Source organism: Notothenia rossii, assembly GCF_949606895.1.
Source record: "Notothenia rossii genome assembly, chromosome: 5".
Taxonomy (NCBI): domain Eukaryota; kingdom Metazoa; phylum Chordata; class Actinopteri; order Perciformes; family Nototheniidae; genus Notothenia; species Notothenia rossii.
In genome coordinates this window covers 5023681-5044543 of record NC_136903.1, presented here as the reverse complement: position 1 = coordinate 5044543, position 20863 = coordinate 5023681, and the positions used below count along the sequence as shown (strand labels likewise).

Here is a 20863-nt window from a genome sequence, read left to right as displayed (position 1 = left end):
GTTGAGAGAAAACACTATTTAAAGATTGGTGATGTTGTATTTGCACCATGCTCCTTTTAAATGCACCATTTTATCGTCGTACCTTCAGGGTACATGCAGGAATCCTGAAGTCAGATGTAAAACCTTTTAAGACCTTTTTTAAGACCCTTTCCATACATTTTAAGTAATGCTGTCAAAATTATCGCGTTAACGGCGGTAATTAATTTTTTGAATTAATTGTGTTCAAATATTTAACGCATTTAACGCATGTGCAGAATGGCCCACCCCATACATCCCACCAGCGCCAGAGTATGGCTGGGGTAGGCTACACCCATACCAAGAAATGGCTCCACCATGAAAAATGATGTTAAAGTAAGCAAAATAAAGTCCGCCAACTCGCGCCGAGAATTGCCCCGCCAGCAGTTAGTAAGATTGATTTCAGTAGCCACTTGTCTGGAAATACCGAAGACTGGTGATTAATCATGATTCATTAATTTTTAAGCTGTGATTAATCTGATTAAAAAGTGTAATCGTTTGACAGCCCTAATTTTTAGACCTCATCTCCACTTGGAGTTTTAACCGGTTACCTTGGCGACACACTTTACCTCACATTGACTCTATACAGTATTGATTGTCCTTCCTTCTTATCTTCCAACTATTTGGACGCAGACTTTCCCCATAACGATGTTGCTTAGCAACCGGCGTAAACGGGCCTTCACGCGCTATCAAGCAGTGAGCGTGCGATGTCCTGTTCAGATGACGTCAAATCCAACGGGATGTCATAAATAAACTACACAGAATCACACTACACACCTACGCAATGATTACATTCAGGCAGACTGTAGAATACAACCTCTCTGGACCATTTATATACTTATTGAAAACAAGATACAAAATGTAACACCTTGGAAAATGCCGTTTAATAGCCTTCATTTTCACTAAATTGATTTATCTACTTTTAATACTTTTTAAGACCCTGCAGACACCCTGATATTATGAATATTCTTTGCTATTTTGAAGTTTGTTTTATGTCTTGTACTTGTAACTGTATTTTATGTGATATATTCTGTGAGTATTTTAGGAGATTCTACCGTCTACACTTTGAACTGCAAGCGAAATATATACAAATAAAGATTATTATTATTATTAAAGCTCCCCTGAAGAGATATTTTAAAACAAAAGAATAATTTGTGCCGGGTGTGTTTTTTTTTTAAACCACACAGAAGTTAAAGTAACGCACACAAAATGCTTTAAAATGACTTTGTTTTACGACTCAAACGGTCGCTTCTTAGGTTATTTCATTTCAGTTTTTATTTATTTATACAACTCAAATACATATATCTAAAAAAGGAAACACAGCAGGCTAATCAGATTCTCTGGTTTTACTATTTATAGCTAGGTGTTTGCAGTGCTGCTCTGTTGTCATGAGGCCCAAGGCCCTAAATGTCATGTGTGTGTCTAATATGTTTACATTATAGGTTTTGTGTTTGTGGATATAATATTGAAAAGGGATGTGTCAGAGTAGCACTTAATGGAGTTGGGCTCATAGAGAGGACATGTTCCTGCACATGTGTCTTGCTTAGAGTTTGTTTCTTCATGGTTGAATGCACTTATTGGGAGTCTCTTTGGATAAGCGTCAGCTAAAGGTAACGTGTGAGTACCTGAGAGTTGGAGCAGGACTTGCTGCTGGTGCGGATCAGCTCGGGGGTGTTGCTCAGGTCGATGAGCATCTTCTCCTGAGGGAGCAGCGTCGGAGCGGGGAGATCCAGGAGGAGAAACTGAAGAGAGAAACAAGAAGTGAAGTGAACTCTCAGACACTCATTGGTTGCCACACATAAATACAGATACAGATGAAAACAGGAGAAATGTTGAGTTATGTGAGGTGTGTGTTTTTATTTTTGCGTGACCTCTGACCTCATGTGTCTTGTGGTGGCTCTCCTCTTTAGTTTCAGGTTCGATCAGGTTCCTGCTTGGCTCCAATTGGCTCTCACTTGGTGCTGCAGAAACTGTGCTCACTGATTGGCTGTGACTCTGTGCTGCAGGAACTGTACACTCTGATTGGCTCTCACTGGGTGCTGCAGTCTCTGTACACTCTGATTGGCTCTCACTGGGTGCTGCAGTCTCTGTGCTCTCTGATTGGCCCTGACTCAGTGCTCCAGCCTCTGTGCCCTCTGATTGGCCCTGACTCGGTGCTCCAGTCTCTGTGCTCTCTGATTGGCCCTGACTCGGTGCTCCAGCCTCTGTGCTCTCTGATTGGTCGGGCTGTGGTGAGCTGGTGGGCAGGGCAGCAGGAAGCTCCTCCTCCTCCTCATCTAGGCAAAAGGGCTGGATGACGGGCATTTCAACAGGCTCCGCCTCCTGCATCTCCACGGGGGCGAGGCTACAGAAACCAAAACAAACAACTGAGTGAGTCCGAAGATATTTAATGTTTCGGCGCATATATATATATATAAATAAAACAAGGGGTCTTCCTATTGGTCAACGGCAGCCTTACTAGCAGCTCCTGTCCCTCCTGGTGGAGGAGGGTGTTTGGGCGGGGTCAGAGTCGGGGTTGGACGGTGGTCTGCTGGCCCGGCTCTTGGTGGTGGGCGTGGGGATGGAGGACATCCTGCGTTTCACGGGGGTCGGGAGGGCGGAGGGACGTTGAGGTTTCACCTGCAGCGACCAGACAGCAGGGGGCGTCATAGGGCCTGAGAGCTTCTGGAGACTACAGGAGAAGAAGGAGAGGGAAATCATTAATGATCTGCCCAGGGTTCCTGCAGGTTTCACCAACTCAAATGTAAGACTTTAGCTGGGTGTTCTCCGATAAGGGGCCGGGGGAAACAAAGTTAGTGATTACTGGTTCCATGTTGATTTATTTCAATACAAATTGTTGGAGGGAACTGAAAGACTCTTACCGTACTGGTTACTTTGCAGCCCGGACATTTCCCTCAAAACACAGTTAGACACGATCGCAACAGAAGTACCTTTCAAATCCAATCATTTTTAAGACCTTCTAAATCATATTTAAGACTTTTTAAGGACTGAAATTCTGATGATCAAATGTAAGACTTTTTAAGACCCCGCGGGAACCCTGACGGCCAGAAGGGAAGTTAAATGAACCTAAAAAAAAACTACTTCAGATCTAGACTCAGCTAGGGCTGTGCGATTATGGCAAAAATCATAATCACGATTATTTTTGTCAATAATTGATATCACGATTATTAAAAGCGATTATCCATTTACTTTGAAAACATCCATTTATTGAAAAAAAAATGTGAACAATATGTTTTTAACAGTTGATTACCCTGAACTTTAAGTATAATTCAACTGAAAAACCAAAACAACAAAAAGAAAAGAAAAATAATAATCGTTTTATTTCGATTACGTTGTTTTCGTAATCGTTGCAAGCCAAAATCGAGATTAAAATACGATTAATTGCACAGTCCTAGACTCAGCAGGACCTAAATTGGTAAAAGCTGCTCTTTTAAAAAAAGGGGTATTTAGCGCCACCTACCTGTCCACGCTGCTCACTGACGTCAGCGCCTTTGGCTTCAACATCTTTGAGACGTCTGGAGCTAAAACAACAACACAATGAGATCGTGAAACAGAATAAAGACTTTCTTTTATTTGGTTTGAACAAAGACGTTTAAATTCAAGCCAATTATTTCTAAAAAGGTAAGGACCAGAACTCCTAACCTTTCTAAAGTCAAACATTAAGTGTGTCTTTATTTACCACAGTGAGGTTCTGTGGCGGTATAACAAAGTGCTGCAGCTTTGAATTCTGAATTTGGTCTCATGCAGTCATTTTGATTACTTTATTACAGTTCGGTTAAATGTCAAAACATACAAGACGAGGGAATGGAAAATGAAATAGGTCTATATATCTGCTAAATAATGTGTCAAAGCGTAGCATAAAGTCTGCTCTTGAAGCTGCCCAACTATGCTTTTGGGGGGTTTGCTCTTTCCAGTAGTGTGTTATATAGGTTTGTATGCAGGTAAATAGTCTGCTAAAAGGCTAGAATCCCTGTGTTCCCTCCAGAGGGAGTTTCAATCAGAGCAGACTGGGCTCTGGTTTCAGACAGAGGGTGAAAAGAGGTGCTGCAGCACATATATAACATACATACTAACATATTGAAGTGACTGTTTTTTTGTATATATTGATTGTTGTGCTTTTATTTATGTCTTAATGTGTGCATATGTATAAATGTGTCTTTTGATTGTGAGTGTGTGTGTGTGTGTGTGTGTGTGTGTGTGTGTGTGTGTGTGAGTGAGAGAGAGAGAGAGGATATTAGGGCTGTCCCGAATACCATTTTTCGGGCTCCGGATATTTGGTAGTAATCAGCAGCGACTATTTGGCCCGCCCGCAGGGGAGTCGTAGTAATCAGCAGCGAACCGCTTCAACACGTGTATTTCGGTTTATTCACGGCATTCCTTTTGTTATTCTACAGTATTGTTGTTTTATAGTTATTTGTTAATGTAACCCAATTTGTGTTCTTTGGAATTGAAAAGGATATCGCATTGTGTTTGTTACTTTCGTTGCAGTTGTACATGTCTTAAGTGTAATTTGGCTTGTCTTCCTATTTATGGACATGCTTTTATTTTGAAGGAGAGGTAGCGCTGTTGACAGGAAGTTGTTGTTGCTATGGAAACAACGTGACGGAGATTAAGGGAGAAAAGTAATATCTACATATAAAGACGGAGAAAGTAAACGATAACGTTTATGGTTAAGTGTTAGCACCCCCCGAAGAGGCACAAGCTCTTAAGTTGATATTGGAGATTTCAATCAATTCAATTTTCAAAATAACGGGGAAAAAACAAATAACGAAATTGAAACCCAAATAGTACTCCAACGAACGAATATTCGGATATAGCCCTAGAGGATATACATATTGTTATATATATATATTTGTATTCAGGATTGTGGTATTTCGATCTCTCTGTCTGTACACACAAACTGAAAGATTGACAATAAAGCTGACTTTGACTGATGCTCATATTAAAACTGTTCTCACTGTCTGCATTGCGGACTCCTCTGAATCCTCCGCCTGGTGTCAGAAGGACGAGCGCCTCAGGTCTGGATCTGCTCCTCAGAGCGCTCAGAGGCCGGGTGCTCTTCTCCAACCCTCTCTTAACGGGGGTCAGCTGTACCGGCGTGGAATCGGAACTCTTCAGCGGCGTGGATCTGCCCGCCTTGACGGGCTCCACCTCGGACAGCTTCCTGTTCTGCAGAGACATCGAGCGGCGGCCAGCGATGGTGGAGGAAGATGTTTGCTGCGTGTTGACGGTGGAGCGACGAGGGCGGCTCTGATTGGCCGGTCTGCTGGGGGCGGGGCCGCTCAGAGAGGAGTTCAGTTTACCTGAGAGGAGACACAACAACAGGATTACAGTCGGATAGTATTTGTCCTCGCAGGAAGGTTTTTAACTGAGAGAAAAGAACCTGGAATGGCAGCCATGATAAGAGCTGTTCGGTTTCTCTCACCGATACGGAAAGAGCTTCAGGGTATCTGCAGGAATCCTGAAGTCAAATGTAAAACCTTTTAAGACTCTTTCCACACATTTTAAGACCTCATCACCACTTGGAGTTTTAACCGGTTACCTTGGCGACACACTTTACCTCACATTGACTATATACAGTATTGATTGTCCTTCCTCCTTATCTTCCAACCATTTGGACGCAGACTTGCATTTCCCCATAACGATGTTGTTTAACAACCGGCGTAAACGGACCGTCGCGCGCTATCAAGCAGTGAGCGTGCGATGTTCTGCTCAGATGACGTCAAATCCAACGGGATGCCATAAATAAAGTACACAGAATCACACTACACACCTACGCAATGATTACATTCAGGCAGACTGTAGAATACAACCTCTCTGGACAATTTATATACTTACTGAAAACAAGCTACACAAAGTAATACCTTGGAAAATGCCCTTTAATACTTTTTAATAGCTTCGCTAAATTGATTTATCAACTTTTAATACTTTAAGAACCCGCGGAAACCATGAGCTTCAACAATTTTTTTTAAATACTTTTACAGACAAATAAAGATCGTATAACCCACTGTGCTTTAAGCATTTTACAACTTATTCCATAACTTGCTTAAGTGCTTATATGTTTTTGGGATCTGTCAAATCTTGATCAAATGAGGTCATCTAAAAAGCGTTTCATGGCGTTTCCCAGGCTTTAATTAACTCAACATGTTTGAATTGAAGTAGGGAAAGTATTATTTATTCAAACAGTTTCATACTTTCACTATCTAATCGGGATTCATGTTGATTAATACGAATGGACAAGAGGGTAAGCAACGTTTCCTTTTACATTATTTAAATTCCAACCTTGGAAATGAAGACATTTATTTGTCTATGTTTATAAAGCCAGCAGGAAAGACTGTGATAAGAGAGCCCAGGGGAAAGTATTTAGAAACTCTGTTGTTAGTCCATCTTTGAAAAATGGTTGTTTCCCCACCCAGACGTACGTCACTTTTCGTCTGCTGCTTCTTTACAGGAGTGAGACACGTATTTTCTTCTCATTAGCTTGAGTTTTATTTTCCTAAAGGAAACCATCAAAAGGTGTAGTTTTTTCTAAACCAAGAGATATGTTGTAATTTAATGTTTTCCTCCGATTATCAGTGCAGCTTCTTTCCCTAAAAAGGTCCCTACACACCAATCTGACTCCAGAGAACACGTCCCGACGGACCCGACTGTTGTGTCCCCTCACGTCTCTGCGTCTTGGCCACGTGTCGCACTGGAACACACCGCAAAGACTTTAGCCGACGGCCAAGTAGCACGTACGCACTGCGCATGCGTGAGTGGCAATAACTCTCCTTACCAGCAGGCGGCGGTAGTGAGTATTCGTCATTCAAAAGAGGCAACAACCGGAAGACAGACTGCGTGATAACCGAGAGAAGAAGAACAGACCGCGTGATATAAACAAACAACAAATAGCGTGTTCCATTTTCACTCTACAGCGAGAAGCTCACGGGGCTTTCCCCAACCTGTCGAGAGCTGGAGTCTTAATAGTTTGTTTGGGTCCCTCACTTCCTATTCGCTTCTCATGCACTGATTCGCTAGCTGAACAGCCAATCAGTGATTTCTTTAGCCGACAGCCTGCCGATTCAACATGTCGAATCAGCGGCCGAAAAGACACGACGGGGCGGGACACACCAATCTGAGTAGGGCGACAGGACGCTCATCGACGGCCTGACATCTATCGACGGCAGGAACCTGCTTGGTGTGTCAGCAGCTTTAATCCTGATGAATTATCTGTCACGTTTTTCCTTAACCCCATGGCATGTTTTTACTTAGTTTAAGTTAAAGTGGTCAGATTTTTTGGACAAAGGTTTAGTTTTGGAAGTCCCTCACACAGCATGGATACTCTTTACATGATGTCAGCGTACCTTTGGATGGGGACAGAGAGATGCTGGAGTTGAAGCTGGACACTGAGGACGAGGAAGAGGATGTGTTGTTTCTCTCCGTCACCCTCCTCCTCTGAAGAGGTGGCGCTTTCCCACCCGACATGTTCCTCATAGCACTCTAACGGACCAAAACGTGAAACATAAAGGAAGTTAAGACACAGAATGAATATCAGTTTCATTTAGTGTGTTGGTCTGCAGGTGGCGCTGTGTGACTAGAAATCAGTATCAATGTCAATTTATACATCCTTTATTTAACCAGGTAAAAGTGTTTTCCAAGAGGGCAGCATGAACAAAGCTACAAGAAATGAACACAAAACAAACACAGGCAGAGGAATACAGCGGTCGTAAAACACAAACGAAACGGCACATTAACTAGTCAATATGCAAAATAAAAGAAACTATTATAACATAAACATAAAAAACTATTTTAAAACGACTTAAATTATGGGATAAAAGAGCAATCACATCGACCAATGGATTCTTGTTCTCTGTCCTTTAAGATGGACTTGAATCCCCCCAAAGTGATCAAATCAATGTTTCAAGTTTGTGTACACTTGCAAGGGATTTGACTTGTTTCTCTCCCCCTGTTGTAGACTACTTTTGAACAGGTGTGTTACCGTAGTGGGCGGAGCCAGCATGCGTTTCCCCAGAAGGCTGGAGTTGAAGGAGGAGTCGCTGATGTCGGACGCCACGCTCGCCGAATCAGAGAGCAGATCCTCGCTGGACCCCGCCCTGCTGGAGGGGCGAGACGACGGGCTGCGCTTCCAACCCCCCACCCCCTGAAACACAACCAAAAGAGACACAAATCCATGGTTTCTACCAACTCTTTGAAACCAAGAAATACAGCAGCACAAATATACATCTCCTATAAAAAGGCAGCAAATTGTGGATGTTCAGTTGTTCTGCAGACAAAGTACCGTATTGACCCAAATATAAGATGACCCGTCTTATATTCGGGTCAATACGGTAGATATAACAGACTGAATAAGAGAAGTACTTTATTGATCCCAATTTGGAAAATGTTTGGGTTGCAGCAGCATAAAAAGACAAGGCATTATAAATAAGATAAATTAAAAGACTAGAAATAGCATAACAAAAAAAAAAGTGGAAAATATACGTGTGGAAATATAAATTGACATTTAAAGGTCCCCTATGATACTGTTTTTCATCAATATATTACAGGTCTCAGATACAAAACATGTCTCTGAAGTGCATTACCCATAATCCCCTCTGTTTCAGCCCTGTTTCCAAAGTGCTGATTCTCTGTGTGTTACTTTAGATGAAAATAAGGAGCCCCTCCCCACGCCCCTCTGAGATTTGGTTAAAAAGAACACAGCTCACACCAAGTACTTTTCCCACTTTAGTTCCGAAATGTCACGTTCACTCCCAAAATATCCGGAACAAAAATGAGTTAATGAGAACCTTTTTACTCCCTTTTCCGTCCCTGCTAGAGAGCAGGTACTTTGGTGGGAGAGAAAGTTTCCTATTTCTGATTGGCTGGGCGGATTGCAAACCGCGCCCCGTAAAACTCCCAAAAGGTTTTGTGAAGCCGCCATTTTATTATCCTCGCATTAGCATTATCCCCGCGCACCAACGGAGAGAGACTAACTTATGGCAATTGGGTACCTGGCTGGAGTGAGATTTTGATATCATGGGTTTAATTACACATAAGCGCACTAAATGACTGCTATTGTGTCAGTAGCGGGACCTTAGCATATCGGATATACAATATATACAAATACACAATATTGGACACAGACTATAAAGGGCACACAGTTTCATTCACTAATGTCAAACACATGCTTGTTTCCACTGTTTTATTGTGTGCCTGTAAGCAATTAATTGACTTATCGTACCATAAATAAAAATGAACTCCGTAACTTTTCTGACCTCAATAAATTGCCATTTACATGAGGATGTGACTAGCAGTTTGAAAGGATGTACTTGAATTATTATTATATATTATCATTATGTCAGTGGTCTACAATGGTCATAGGGTTAGAAATCTACAGACTTACTCCAAACTGCCAAATATATTAATTAACACACTCTCATATACTCTTTGACTCTATTTTGGCCTAGAACAATAAGCAGCAGACTTTTACTTCTTTCTCATTTCTACTGGATCTTAGATCTACTTATGCGCAATATGATGTAATGTCCGGGATTGACCAACCGGCTACCACTGCTCTGCTCTGCTGTCTGTTAACGTTGTTAAGAGTGAGGGGGGAGGGAGCGGATCGACAGCTTGAGCAGCTTTCAACTAAACATTGTAAATTGCCAACCAAAACGATCGCCAGTTCATCTTGTTTTTGGCGTGAGAATAGTTTGGGCAGCGTGAGAGCGTGAGATTGAGAGTGAAAGCGTGTGTCACACGCCAGATGCGTGAGAGTTGGCAACCCTGGGCAACACAAAAGAAAACATGGGAGCGTGGAGATGAGGAGGTGTCGGCGTTCTGGCGATTTACTCTGAAGGCTTCAGTAGAAGCTGCTGGGAGTCCCAGCAGCTTCTACTGAAGCCAGTCCCCAACTCCGGGGACTTCCGGCCGGGGACTCCGGGTGGCAGTATACGCCGAGAAGTTGTTTGCGGCCTGCCAGTAAACCCAAAGCAGAAGAAGAAGAAGTGACGTCAGCGGCTTCATTTGCCTAATCCTCCCTCAGGGACTTATTCCTTTGTGAACACGATCTGTACTTAGTTCATCAGAACTAAAGAGTTCTGATGAACTAAAGGGGGAAAAGTACTACGGTGTGAAAGCACCTATTGGTGCTCTAAGAGGAGATTCAGGTGACAAGGTGGGGGGGGGTTACACAAGCCAAAACATCGTTATGACATCATAAAGTCATCATAAAATCTGATCAGCTCATTTTCAGACAGGTTTTTATATACTTTCAGAATCTCTTTACACAGAGGGGACACATGTGATGTAGAAGAGACATGGAGAAGAGGGGACACATGTTGATGTAGAAGAGACATGGAGAAGAGGGGACACATGTTGATGTAGAAGAGACATGGAGAAGAGGGGACAAATGTTGATGTAGAAGAGACATGGAGAAGAGAGGACACATGTTGATGTAGAAGAGACATGGAGAAGAGGGGACACATGTTGATGTAGAAGAGACATGAAGAAGAGGGGACACATGTTGATGTAGAAGAGACATGGAGAAGAGGGGACACATGTTGATGTAGAAGAGACATGGAGAAGAGGGGACAAATGTTGATGTAGAAGAGACATGGAGAAGAGAGGACACATGTTGATGTAGAAGAGACATGGAGAAGAGGGGACACATGTTGATATAGAAGAGACATGAAGAAAAGGGGACACATAATGATGTAGAAGAGACATGGAGAAGAGGGGACACATGTTGATGTAGAAGAGACATGAAGAAGAGGGGACACATGTTGATGTAGAAGAGACATGAAGAAGAGGGGACACATGTTGATGTAGAAGAGACATGGAGAAGAGGGGACACATGTTGATGTAGAAGAGACATGAAGAAGAGGGGACACATGTTGATGTAGAAGAGACATGAAGAAGAGGGGACACATGTTGATGTAGAAGAGACATGAAGAAGAGGGGACACATGTTGATGTAGAAGAGACATGGAGAAGAGGGGACACATGTTGATGTAGAAGAGACATGAAGAAGAGGGGACACATGTTGATGTAGAAGAGACATGAAGAAGAGGGGACACATGTTGATGTAGAAGAGACATGAAGAAGAGGGGACACATAATGATGTAGAAGAGACATGGAGAAGAGGGGACACATGTTGATGTAGAAGAGACATGGAGAAGAGGGGACACATGTTGATGTAGAAGAGACATGAAGAAGAGGGGACACATGTTGATGTAGAAGAGACATGGAGAAGAGGGGACACATGTTGATGTAGAAGAGACATGAAGAAGAGGGGACACATGTTGATGTAGAAGAGACATGGAGAAGAGGGGACACATGTTGATGTAGAAGAGACATGGAGAAGAGGGGACACATGTTGATGTAGAAGAGACATGAAGAAGAGGGGACACATGTTGATGTAGAAGAGACATGAAGAAGAGGGGACACATGTTGATGTAGAAGAGACATGAAGAAGAGGGGACACATGTTGATGTAGAAGAGACATGAAGAAGAGGGGACACATGTTGATGTAGAAGAGACATGGAGAAGAGGAGACACATGTTGATGTAGAAGAGACATGGAGAAGAGGGGACACATGTTGATGTAGAAGAGACATGGAGAAGAGGGGACACATGTTGATGTAGAAGAGACATGGAGAAGAGGGGACACATGTTGTTGATGTAGAAGAGACATGAAGAAGAGGGGACACATGTTGATGTAGAAGAGACATGGAGAAGAGGGGACACATGTTGTTGATGTAGAAGAGACATGAAGAAGAGGGGACACATGTTGATGTAGAAGAGACATGAAGAAGAGGAGACACATGTTGATGTAGAAGAGACATGAAGAAGAGGGGACACATGTTGATGTAGAAGAGACATGAAGAAGAGGAGACACATGTTGATGTAGAAGAGACATGAAGAAGAGGGGACACATGTTGATGTAGAAGAGACATGAAGAAGTGGATTTTGCAGAATAGGTGAAAAAACAAAACGTCTCTCCTACTTGTCTCGGCGGTTGCAGTCTGGTTTTCTCCACCTGGCTCTTGCTGGATGAACAGGAAGTTGTCGGGGCGGTAGGTTTGCTCGGCAGCACGACACCGAGTGCCGCCCTCCCCCGAAGCCCCGTCCTTAGCTGAGGCTTCCCCCCCGCCATGGAGGTGGAGGTGCTGAGTCTGGACGTGGATGCGGGGCGGGAGGATGAAGGGAGGGTAACGGAGGAGCACCGGGTGGTGGAAGCAGGTCTGGTGGATGGCACAGGGTTGGTGGTTAAAGGTTGGGTGGATGACATAGTGTTGGAGCTGCTTCCTTTGAGCAGGCGGCACCGCACGGCGGGCGGCAGCTGCTTCATGGGACTGTCCTGCACGCAGAAGGTCTCCCGTTTGATGGGGCTCAGAGCACTCGGGATGTGATCCAACATGCCCAGTTTGGCATCAGCGTCCTGGACAAACTCGTCCCTGTGAGATGTGGTGTTGACGGTCACGTCGGTGGCCATGTTGGCGGTCACATCGGTGGCCATGTTGGCGGTCACGTCGGTGGCCATGTTGGCGGTCCCGTTGGCGGTCCCGTTGGCGCTCTGATTGGGTTTTCTGTCTTGCAGCTGGTCGGCCAGTCTGTGTGCTTCCTGACACACGGCGTCCAGCTGATCTCCGCTCAGAGGACTCCAGCTCGCACGCACGCCGCCGACATTCTCAAGATGCGACGCCACGTTTACAGAGACGCACCTCTCCGTATGGCTGACCGGACCCATGAACACCTCATCCTCATCTTCATCACCTTTGGAGCTGCAGAGAGAAATATCAACTTTTAGATAGAAAAACTTTTTCCATTGTTCTGTGTTTGTTTATTTCTAAAATCAAGGTTCAACGTCATTTTATTTGTGTAGCACATTTTAAGAAACAGAGGCAATTCAAAGTGCTTCACATAGGCATTTCTAGTTCGTGTTCAAAAGGTGTATCGTATCCTTGTAAAGAAAACATGTTATAATTGCTTTTGTTTAAAATGTTTATTAATGATTATGCATGGATATCATAATTGTACAAAGCTTTGGCAATACTGTATGTCGTTATGGTCATGCCAATAAAGCTATTTAAATTTAATCACAGCTGAGAGGAAATTACCTGGCAGGTGACAGAGAAACATCGAAGTCAAATTTCTCATCAGCCAGAAAGAACATATCTGTATGGAGACATAAACACGGGTTTAAAAGAGGTAACAAAACAAATGGTGTTAGCTGTGTTTAAATACACACAGACTCTGGCTTAGTTAGTGTTAACCTACCGCTGTTAGCTCGACAGTCCATCCCGATGTTGTCTCTCTGTGCGATACAGATTGATCCAGATCACACCTGCAGCAAAAGTACATTAACACATGTTATGATATTGTATAATAACTTCTGACAAACAGGTGGAAGAAGATCAGATCTTGTACTTGAGTAAAAGTAGAAGTACTCAGATCTTGTACTTGAGTAAAAGTACTCAGATTTTGTACTTGGGTAAAAGTAGAAGTACTCAGATCTTGTGCTTGAGTAAAAGTAGGACTCAGATGTTGTACTTGAGTAAAAGTAGGACTCAGATGTTGTACTTGAGTAAAAGTAGAAGCACCAGAGTGTCTGTTATAGTGAAAGTCCTGCATTCAAAATGTTCCTCAAGTAAAAGTAGAATAGTATTATCATCAAAATATAGTTAAAGTAGCGACAGTAAAAGTAGTCATTGTGCAGATTGGTCCATTTCAGAATAATATATATGATATGTTTTATAATGATTGATCATGAAAGTGTTCTCAAAGCTGGTAAAGGTCCAGCTAGTTTGAATGACTTTGTATACTGCAGGGTAGCTTGTGGATTTACTCCAGGTGGAACTAAAGTCTGATTTAACACTTGATTATATTTCACATCATTCATCCACATCTGTAAAGTAACTAAAGGTATTAAATACATGTAGTGGAGTAAAAGTACACCATTTACCTCTGAACTGTAGTGGAGTAGAAGTACAAAGTATCATAAAATGGAAATATTAAAATACAAATATCTCAAACGTATACTTAAATACAGCACTTGAGTAAATGTAATTAGTTACTTGACACCACTGATAAACAGTTAAAACACGAACGTTACTCGTCATGCTAACTTTAGCATGCTAGGCCGTTGGTTCGCCAAATAGCTGAAGCATATGTTAACTAATTAACAGCTTTAAATTGAGAATTCCAACATGATGTTAAGTTCACGGAAGTCACAGTGTCATTACATTAAAACACAACAAACCTGAAGCGCCTTTTAAAACTCTCAAAGGTTATTTTCTGCTCCGCATTCAAAACGACGACACGGTAAATACATACACCAACACACATTCAAATCTGCTGCGGTGCTGGTCAGGTGACCCGTACGCGGTCAACCATTGGCTGGAAGTTGGTGACGCAAGCGTGAACAGAACTCTGGGGGTTGTAGTCCCGTCCTCCGTCGTCTACAAGGTGCAGCAACACCGGAAAATGATCAAAGTCACTTCATACATCGTCTAACACTTCCCCTGCTGGTTATTCTACATTACATTAATACTTGTTTTAGGTTACAAATGCTTTTATTTTACAAATAAATGCATATGTTGAATTTGGATAATATCTTTTTAGAAATATCTTTTTTAAGACATGACATGGGTGAAAGTATTTTTGCAGATACAGTGTTAAAGGGGGATGTATCTGGGTCATTCCAGAATTGGAGGACAATTTAGACACCAACATTTTTGAAAAATGAACCTTTTATTTTATAATGTTTTTTTATGTATTTAGGAAAAACAGATAATAAACCATCAAAAAAAGTGATTTGCCCAGCTTGGCATCAAATGTATATTTTCCAATGAAGAATTACCCCTGTTACTCTAATTATAGTAACAGGGTTGAAAGTAACAGGGTTGAAAATCAATGCTAATTTGAGCCTTTAACCTCCGGAATTATTGCTAGATGTAGCATGTAATGCTACTTTCCAAGGCAATGACAAACTTGGATATCTAATGCAAGAAAGATAACTTTGAAATTAATATGCTTTATTCTGGTAATATCAGTAACAGGGTTGAGTGGGTCAGAGTGCCACACTCTTTTACGACTGAAAAGATTGTAAAAATATGAAAAATAAAAGAGAGGACTTAGTTTTGGTCTACCCATGGCACTAGCACATGGCTTGCTGATGTCACTTCCACTGTTGTCATCTGATTTACAGTTTTTTCACTTCCTGTGCCAATCTAAAAAGGTTTTGGTAAAAGGGTTGAATGCATGTTGAGGGACACACCTTCTGTGCAAAATTACTGTTATTTAAAATATGTTTATGATTTAACAAATATATTTTACCATTACAAGAGACATATATCAATAGAATAATACCAAAAAAAGTAAATAAAATCCCTATTTTAAATGTTATATTTGACATGCAAGTTGGTCACCAAGAAGCGGGGACAAGAGAAAAATGCCATTTTAGGGGATGTTCGAGAGCTATTTGATCATTTAAATAATATTTTGAAACCACTTTTTCTACAATTGTATACACATTTTGTCTCAAGACAAGTATGTTTAACACAACAAGTGCATGTTTTAGCATTTTGGGCATGGATTATTAGATTTTTTATATGGGGGACATGAAATGTCCTCCAATTCTGGAATGACCCATCTATGTATCTATACTGAAATGTACTGCCAATGATGGGATTTGAACACATCTTTCCTGCAACGGCAGCTTTTCTGTATTTCCTTTCTCCTGTAATATGACTTGATCGCTTTAAACTCCGCACACTGAGCTCTGATTGGTCAGCAGGCGGTGATTTCACTGAGTTGAGCTCTTAGCCTGCAACCTAACCTGCTCCGGGGCAGGTTAGCCGCACAGCATAAATTACCATTGAAATCTAGCCTGCTAAAAAGAGAACCAGCTTCGTAGGACCGGAAAGCCCAAGTTTCCCCTGAAGTTAGCCGGCTTCGTAGTACAGGCCTCTGCTCTATCAACTGAGCCATGCAGCTGCTTGATCAATGAGGAATTGATCTGGAGTCAGTTGATCACATGACCAGAATTGTCACCGTCCCTCGTCATTTATTGATGTTTTATTTTCATACTTTTTATATACAGTACATTGTTAATTATATAATTATTATATTTGTATTTTTTTATTATTATTATTTTGGTTTTTATTATTATATTTTAAGGATATTTCTTTATTTGTTATTGTTATAATTTAATTTAATTAATTGTATTTATGGCAATGTTGTGGTTATACTGTTTGGAATAGTTGTATTATTATTATTAATGCATACGATTTCCAATGGTTAAGTGGTTAAAGTACTCAGAATCTTCACTTGAGTAAAAATACTCAATTTGCATCGAGAATGGTACCTGATTAAAAGTATTTAACGACGATCAGGAAAATGTATTGTAAGAAGAAGATCCCTGCAGAATGTGATAACATTTTGAGCTGGAGAACACACAACTTACTGGTTGAACTGGGCAGCTTCCAATGTGAAGCAGGAAGCCTGCGCAAATCATCCACCAGGGAGAGCTGTTGTTTCCTGTCAGGCAGCTCAATCTCATTCAGCATCATTACATTACATTACATTACATTACATGTCACTTGTTATACGCTTTTATCCAAAGCGATTTACATACTCAATACTGTGGGCAATCCCCACAGGAGCAATTTGGGGTGAAGTGTCTCAGGGGCACAACGACATGCTGACTGCAGTGGGGTTTGAACCCTGATCCGAACACCAACGCAAAACCCACTGCACCAAACGCCTCCCATCAAAGGTGGATTGGAATTAACTCTATGTACTAAATACTGTACTTAAAGGTAGGGTAGGTAAGAATGGAGAAACCAGCTCGAGTGCGCTGGAATTTGAAAGTACACAACCTAAACAAATCTGCCCCTTCCTTCAGACTTCCTTACAGAGCCCCTCCTCCAACACACACGAACGCGCACATGACCAATGAGGGCACGAGATAAGTTTGTGCACAGATGGAAGGCTGACAGGCAGGTAGGCCATCCAGTTACTTTAGCCGGGCCGGCTCAGATGATTGGTCGTGCTTTTTACAGCGCCACGGCTTCCACGGATGACATTTTTTATCTATTTATTGTCAAAGTATTTAATATATTCATTGCTATCGGGATGTTAAGAACATTCCATGGAATATAACAAGTGTTTCTGAAGTGAATTACCTACCCTACCTTTAAGATTTGCACTTCCACTCAAATCAACGTAATACTTCTGCTCCACACTCCCTTCCTGTCAGGTGAAAAACAAGTATGTTTATGATAGGCGAAATATAGTCTTCTTTTGGATCAGCTGGAAAATGCATTGCCACAAAGTTGAAAACAGGCGGTTTTTCTGAGAAACTCTTGAAAAATGACTCTTTAGAGATACGTGGGTCTCACAGGACAAAGATACAAACATTTGATAACTTTATAGAATGTGGTGCAAGCTGTAGATTAATTGACCCACAGCAAATAAAGGAGAACTAGATGGTGTCATAAATACATTTTAAATGGTGCAGAGCTTTGAAGGTTGATATGAAGGTAAAATCATCAGTTTCTCTGTATTAACTGAAACATTTATTTTTCTGTCTGATGTGAAAAATATCCCACTCTGTTGTTGTTTTTAAAATGTAATTACTTTTGGTTTTAACATCTTTTGAAACGACAACAACCTATAACATTTTTTTTTACAAAAATACTAGAATAAAATCCAATGAATAAACAATTACTTAAAACTTTTCTGTCTACAAACACATATTTTTGAACAGCCCCCCACCCATCCTCATCAAAGGTAACTGACTAAACATTTCAGTCACAAATCATCAAAGTTAAAAACTCGACACAAAACTAACCTGAATCAGCTCGTTGATGACAAACTGAAACTACGTCTGAACACCGACATCAATATTTACAGATCAGAAACGGATCATTGATCACCTTACCAACACGTCTTCTTCTAAACAACAACTGCAGAGTTCATGTCTAGTAAAAATAAAGAAACTTGAGTCCGTGTGAAGCTGCACCGCCGCTCAGTACACAAACACAAACACAGCGGAAACATTTCTGCTTCCTGGATTCTAAAAACCGGCAGGTGAACTCCTGACGGGAACCAATCGAAACAAGTTTTTAAAATGTATTTTCGTTCTTTTGGAAGAACCAGAACTCTCGTTGAGACATTCGTGACAGGAAGTGGTTGTATGTGGGCCTCAGAGTGACGTCTCCAGGCTGTGCAGCGGGCTCCCCGGACACGGAGGTAACCCGGATGAGTTGAGCGCTGCCAGGCCGGGAAGAGGGATCCTGCGCTCCGTCGCGTTGTTGTTCTGGTTGGGCGAAGTCGGGAGCGTTGGCTGGGGCGACGGCTCGGTCTCTGGCGTCGGAGGAACGGTGGAGTTTCGTTTGGTCGGGGGTTCGTCCTCACAATCGGCCTCATCGATCAGGGGGATCTGAGGCATCGAATCTTTGATACGGAACTCCGGGTTGCTCATGAAGCTGTGGATGGAGTTGCGAGACTCGACTGTTTCGAGTCCTTCGTACGGAGATAAGGTGTCTCTGAAGGCGTTCACTACACGGATCTGAAAAACACAAAGGAAAACTGTTAGAAAAATATCACTCGTCACCGGCTTGAGCTTCAATCTTAGGACCCATGTATCTGTGATCCTCTCCAGAATGGAAGTAGTCATCACATACAGAGCATCAACTAGTTCCTGAACAGTGTCCTTCACATGCTGATAACCAAGAGAGGGAGTTACACAGTCACAAGATGGAGGAATAGAAAGCAGTATTCAATGTTTACTTCAGATTAGCTCCACGTCAGAAATGATCATGCTTGTCATATGTCTCTCTCCATAGAGGCTGAATCATCATGTTAATCACATAGCTATCATATGCCTCAAACAGTCCTGATGCTCTTCTAGGTAATCACACATCCTTGTATACGTTATGTTCACAGCTCCAGTTGGGATACTTTGTTATTATGTGCTACTCTGATATTGGAAGAGGACATTCAGTATTTTCCCAACAAAAGCAGTCAGCAGAAGCCATTACATGAAAAATATGTTGTTGTCAAGTCCCCAGGAAGTGCGCCGGCAAATGTTCGTAGTGGCCACACGGTGGTACTACACCAAGTTCTAGTCCGTGACGTAATTGGGCTTGAAAACACAGTTTTCCATTCACTTACATTGGGAAAGAGATGTCTTACGAACACTTCAATAGCCCCTAATTTGAAACATTAGGGTCTAAAGGTTGTATAATGCGCTAAAAACCTAAGCCAGAGTTATTTTCCTTTCATTAATTTGACAGAAAACTCAAGTGAATAATCACCCATAGTCTATGGGCCCAAGCCCCTGGGTGCTTCTTTGATCTACAGTCAGGGCCGTCCCTCCCTACAGGCCGATCATGCAGGCTGCGTGGGGCCTCACCTAGCGGAGGGGGCCTCACCTAGCGGAGGGGGCCTCACCTAGCGGATGGGGGCCTCACCTAGCGGAGGGGGCCTCACCTAGCGGATGGGGGCCTCACCTAGCGGATGGGGCCTCACCTTGCGGAGGGTGCCTTAACTGAGCGGAAAATGTGGTGCACCTATGCGCTGCAATTAGTGTGGGGCGCGGCATGGTTTTCCACTAGCACCCTCCCCCCCCCAAGTCGACGCTCGCGAAACAGAGGGCCTCATCATATAACTTTGCGTGGGGCCTCATGTTGGCCAGGGACGGCCCTGTCTACAGTCAGCTGCATCAAGTTCTCTTCTGCGAGAGTATAAATTCGGGAAAACTAAATTAAGCAGTTACATTGTCTTTCAGGTCTTCTGTTGATTCTGCTCCTGATCTGAACTCTGGTTCTAATTCAACCAAATAAATGAAATAAATTCTCCTAGCTGTTTCCTGAATAATCAGCCACATAATAAAATAAGCAAGTCCTCCACCAACTTCTATTTTTCCACACATAGTAATCCGACCACCTAAGCTGATATTCCACGATACAAACTAAAGTTGGAACTATTGAGGAAGAAGGTTAAGTTATCCCCCTGCCATGTAAATGTATAACATCTATACATATCTAACACACAAAGTTGGGAAAAATTGCAGTTACCATCTTCTCTGTTTGTCTATTTTTACAATTTGCAAGGTGATCCAGCGAGCTGATTTGGACTCGAACCAATCCGAATTTTCCTTCAAATAATAATAATATAAAAATAAACTTTATTTGTATAGCACCTTTCAGCAGCCCTATTAAAATAATATTAAATGATAATAAATTAAATAAATACAGAACAAGATAAAACATCTACAGTGTACCGAATGAAATTCCATTGAAATAAAGCTGCCAATAAATTAAAATAGGTTAAAATAAAACAATTAAAAAAATAAAATGTAAAATAAAAGCAATGAAAATGCTAAAGGTGAGTCCAGTACCTGTGTGGAGATGCGGTTGAGTCCTCGGCACCACAGCACCTGTCCCCTCTTCAGCTCCATCTCAGCGTGGTCGATCTCGTCCAGGTCGTCCATGTCCTCCAGCTCCTCCTCGGGGATCTCGTCCTGCTGAGTGCCGTGACCCGCCGTCTTCAGGAACTTCAGCCAGCTGGTGGGAACACTGGACACCACCTGAGAGGAGGAAACACACAAAACAAACTGCAGTCAGACACAACAACAGCAATTCCTGTGGGACCCACACTTGTCAACCCTCCCGATTTTCGCGGGAGACTCCCGATTTCACTGCCCTCTCCCGGTTTTCTCCCGGGGTCATATTTCTCCCGCATTTCTCCCTATTTCTGACAAAATCAGATTTACTCAGGACTGTTTCCACTCGGACTTTAATACAGCTACAACATTGTTTGGTTTCCATGGTAACACGTCTCTTTAGTAGCGCGCGCAACTGA

The 20863-nt window shown here is 42.2% G+C and overlaps 2 protein-coding genes across 6 annotated transcripts in view; both read right to left on the bottom strand.

Annotated features, from left to right (window-relative positions):
- Positions 1-1604: 1604 nt before the first annotated feature.
- gtse1 (G-2 and S-phase expressed 1) lies at positions 1605-14365 on the bottom strand. Its single transcript, XM_079679816.1, has 11 exons — positions 14253-14365; positions 13271-13337; positions 13111-13168; positions 11997-12774; positions 7994-8155; positions 7359-7494; positions 4974-5318; positions 3476-3536; positions 2474-2686; positions 1894-2359; positions 1605-1757 (listed from the first exon to the last, which is right to left on the bottom strand). The coding sequence occupies exons 2-11, from the start codon at positions 13290-13292 to the stop codon at positions 1620-1622; spliced, it is 2379 nt and encodes a 792-aa protein (XP_079535942.1). The 5' UTR covers positions 13293-13337; positions 14253-14365; the 3' UTR covers positions 1605-1619.
- A 3050-nt stretch (positions 14366-17415) lies between these two features.
- Positions 17416-20863, bottom strand: part of LOC307038424 (plasma membrane calcium-transporting ATPase 1-like) — a 39655-nt gene continuing 36207 nt past the window's right edge. For 3 of the 5 annotated variants that reach the window (XM_079679806.1, XM_079679807.1, XM_079679808.1), the window contains exons 18-19: positions 20400-20588; positions 17420-18566 (exon numbers count right to left, since the gene is read on the bottom strand). In XM_079679806.1, the coding sequence (XP_079535932.1) occupies positions 18201-18566; positions 20400-20588 (555 nt within the window). In that variant the 3' untranslated portion in view covers positions 17420-18200. Of the gene's footprint in view, positions 18567-20399; positions 20589-20863 lie in introns of all 5 variants that reach the window. The other 2 variants (XM_079679804.1, XM_079679805.1) reach the window with 2 other exon arrangements.

Coding starts and splice junctions, on each gene's coding strand:
- gtse1 (XM_079679816.1), bottom strand. CDS start 13,292: ATGGACTGTCGAGCTAACAGCG. Junction 2,687..3,475: donor TCAGTGAGCAGCGTGGACAG/GTAGGTGGCGCT, acceptor CTTCTCCTGTAG/TCTCCAGAAGCTCTCAGGCC. Junction 2,360..2,473: donor AGGAGGGACAGGAGCTGCTA/GTAAGGCTGCCG, acceptor TGGTTTCTGTAG/CCTCGCCCCCGTGGAGATGC.